Source organism: Dinoponera quadriceps, unplaced genomic scaffold (assembly GCF_001313825.1).
Source record: "Dinoponera quadriceps isolate SergipeBrazil2010 unplaced genomic scaffold, ASM131382v1 scaffold2357, whole genome shotgun sequence".
NCBI classification, from domain to species: domain Eukaryota; kingdom Metazoa; phylum Arthropoda; class Insecta; order Hymenoptera; family Formicidae; genus Dinoponera; species Dinoponera quadriceps.
Window position 1 is genome coordinate 1490 of NW_014556379.1, and position 3341 is coordinate 4830.

At 36.3% G+C, this 3341-nt stretch overlaps 1 protein-coding gene across 1 annotated transcript in view; it reads left to right on the top strand.

Moving 5' to 3' along the window:
• The first annotated feature begins 799 nt into the window (after positions 1–799).
• LOC106747266 (odorant receptor 13a-like) overlaps positions 800–3341 on the top strand; it is a 4627-nt gene continuing 2085 nt past the window's right edge. The window contains exons 1-7 of the mRNA XM_014624627.1: positions 800–943; positions 1003–1122; positions 1480–1597; positions 1685–1946; positions 2485–2575; positions 2649–2785; positions 2887–3019. Coding sequence (XP_014480113.1) covers positions 800–943; positions 1003–1122; positions 1480–1597; positions 1685–1946; positions 2485–2575; positions 2649–2785; positions 2887–3019 — 1005 coding nt within the window. The remainder of the gene's footprint in view (positions 944–1002; positions 1123–1479; positions 1598–1684; positions 1947–2484; positions 2576–2648; positions 2786–2886; positions 3020–3341) is intronic.

Below are 3341 nucleotides of genomic sequence, written 5' to 3' on the forward strand. Positions count from 1 at the left end.
GTTCAACTTTGACGACTGACCGCTCTAAGCCGTTTGAATAAATAATTCTTGTAGAAATTCACTCGCAAAGAGAATTACCATAAGATCACATATTCAGAATTTTGAATATTCATTATAAAATATACTGTAAATAAAGCCCAATTTCATGATACATGTTCATCATGCAAAATTTACTAAAAACTACAGGACAAGTTATTCACTTAAAATTAGCACATTTTCTTTCTTGTAGAAAAGCATTATTATTTTTCAATCGATTTTCTCCGAAACTTGTTAAAGGTATATCCGACGGTATACCAATCAATGGTGTCCCTTTCCCCTTTGTGTTATACCTTGTTTTGTGAAAGCCACATAAAATTGTACAGCACTGCTACTCGTGCCATGGATGTAATTGACAACCCTTCATTATTCGCAAGCTGCACTTTGTTTCTCCCATATCCGATCGCACGGAGAAGAGTTAGTGTTTTGCAGTCTCTTTCAAAGGAAGGTATTCGCTAACGTATAATATATGTTGATTGACATATTTCGTACAAGGAAGTATCGCACGAGGATCGTCTACTTTATTATTGATAGAATTCGGCTGGAATCAACAGGTCTTCGTTCATCTCCCCATTGCTTTGCATGATATGCGATACGCGTAATTGCAACAGGACCGATTGGAAAAACTTGGTGTTTACGGTCGTTCCCATTTATGCGTGTATGGCCTACCGTCCATTATTTATTCATCTCTCGCATATGAAGAAAGGAATTCAGAAGTTAGTCGATCGCGCAGTGTTGCAGCAGTAGCATTTCTCCAACTACTATGGACGTCATCTGGAGTCGTCATTACGGTTTAGTCGAAAAATTATCGCTGTTCACCGGTATGTGGCCGTACCTGAAGCCGAGAACGAGATATCTTCGTATCGGTTTGATGACCATAACCGCAGTAGCCTTATTTGTCCCGCAGGTAAATCAACGATATAATCACGGATTAACTTATCGCGAGACATTAATTGATCGTTTTAGGTCGCGTACCAAATTAAGTGTGAAAGAGATATACAATGTATCCTCAAGTCGGTGCCAACACTTTCGTTCATGTTCGTAGCCATCGTGGCGTTGTATACATTCCCAATAAATATTTCTAAGGTACGTTGTTTAATATTCGTATTTTGGATTTCTCTTGGATATACACAATGTATTTACAAATTTTCAGGACTAGGCTAATAAAAAATTAAAATTATAAGAAAGTAACTTTGTTCCTCCTTAGCCTTCAACATTTCTTTTTCCTTCTTTCCTTTTTTGCCACTTCTAATATTGTCCTGATCATCTTCTTGCCTACTATGGAACCGTTTACACGAAGCGAAAAATGTTGGATCATGTTAATGCTTCATTTTTACTAGCTGCACGCACTATTTCATTAATTTCGGTCGCAGTTTTACTCGCATTTATCGATATGCTCTTCGCGTTAGTAACAATTCGTGTTAGTAACAATTGCTTCGTCAGATCAAACATCTTATCGAACGCTTGTTCATCGACTGTGAAGAATTGGAAACACCCGAAGAGATCGAAATATTCAAGTCGCATGCTATGTTTTGTAAACGTTTCTCTGCGATTTATTCAGGTGAGTATTGAGAATGGGAACTCTGTTCTGCTTGTGTGTGTGTTGCTCTGCCTTTCTTTCTCTCGTAAAATATTTTGTGCTTTGCAGCGTATTGCTTCTTAGGGGTATACGGATTTACGTCTGTAAGCCTTGTGCCACCAATACTCGATGTTCTAATGCCGCTCAACGAATGTCGCCCTGTGTTACTACCAATCCCTGTATACTATTTTGTGGACAGTAGACAATATTTGATTTACATTTACGGATATGCTATTGTCTCTTGCGGAATATGTATGACCGCTTTAGTCGCACACGACTGCATATTCGTCACCTATATCGAACACGTTTGCTGCATGTTCTCTATACTCGGGTAAGAAAGCAATTCCGTGACATGGGGAAATACACGTCGTTCTTAAATATATTATAATGATGTACTCGACAAGAAATAATCGTGAAATCGTCGTCGTACGAATTGCTTATAGATCTCGCTTCGAATGTTTAATTACCATTTACGATAATACTGAAAAAAATACTAAAGCAGATTCAGACGAGACCTACTGTAAAAGAATCGCATTCCTTGTGCACATGCATCGACAGATATTAGAGTAAGTACGTTGTTGTTGAACGTAGGGAAATTTTTGAATTTTTTCGCGGAGTGGAGTTTCACTCAAAAAATAGAGTGCTTGTAGTTTCATTTGGATTCGAGTGACTTTTCATTCATACAGAGTGAATTCATCGCTCTAACACATCGAGTGAATATTTTCGCTTCGTTTCTAATAAGATTTCACTCCAAGAAATTTATTAATTATAATGACACACCGCATCAGACATAATATAAAATGAAATAAAAGAAATAATGAGATATTATGATGAGTACATAATTGATTAACAACTTTTATTTGCCTCAGGTTCGTGAAACTTGTTGAAAAAATCTTTACCATACCTTTCGCTGTACAATTATTGATACTTGTCATATCGTTAAGCTGTACCTTATTACAAGTACATATACTCATTTATTATAGAATTTTTTGGAATCGCAAATATCTAAAATATTACATTTTCTGTATTCAAGATCACACAGCAGGAAGCTGGTGGTTTGGAAATGACCAGGTACGTATTCCACGTGATGGGTCAACTGTTTCACTTGTTCTGTCTTAGTTTTGAAGGACAGAAACTGATAAACCACAGTCTTGAGATGCGCGACAAGATGTAAGACGATCGTCTTATAGCTCAGCTAAAAGAAGCCACCTAATTCCTTTAGATATTCTTTTCTCTGCAGTTAGCTCACGTCTCTTTTTGAAATGTTGCAGATACGGTAGTTCTTGGTACGAAACATCCATTAAATCACAGAAGCTGCTTATTCTGATGATGCTACGGAGTTTTCGACCGACTTTTTTGAGCGCCGGCGAAATTTACGTTTTTTCGTTGGAGAGCTTCACTACGGTAAAGAAAAAAGTGAACTGCTACAAATTAGGGATAGGTGATTCCGATTTGATTTTAAAAATAATCGTCTTTTATTTAGTCAAAATACATATTTGTCGATCGATTTTTTCTTATACATGTATACTTTTTACACAAAACGATTATTTTAATTGAAAGTTAATAAAGTTTTATAAAGTTGTAATAATAGGTGTTATATAATTTTAAAGAGCATATAAATGTATATAAACAACAGCCAGCACGGCTTGTCACTATTATAATTTATACCCAAACATCTTGGTATACCAGGTGTACCGATATGAAGTGAGCGTCAAAATATAAATGT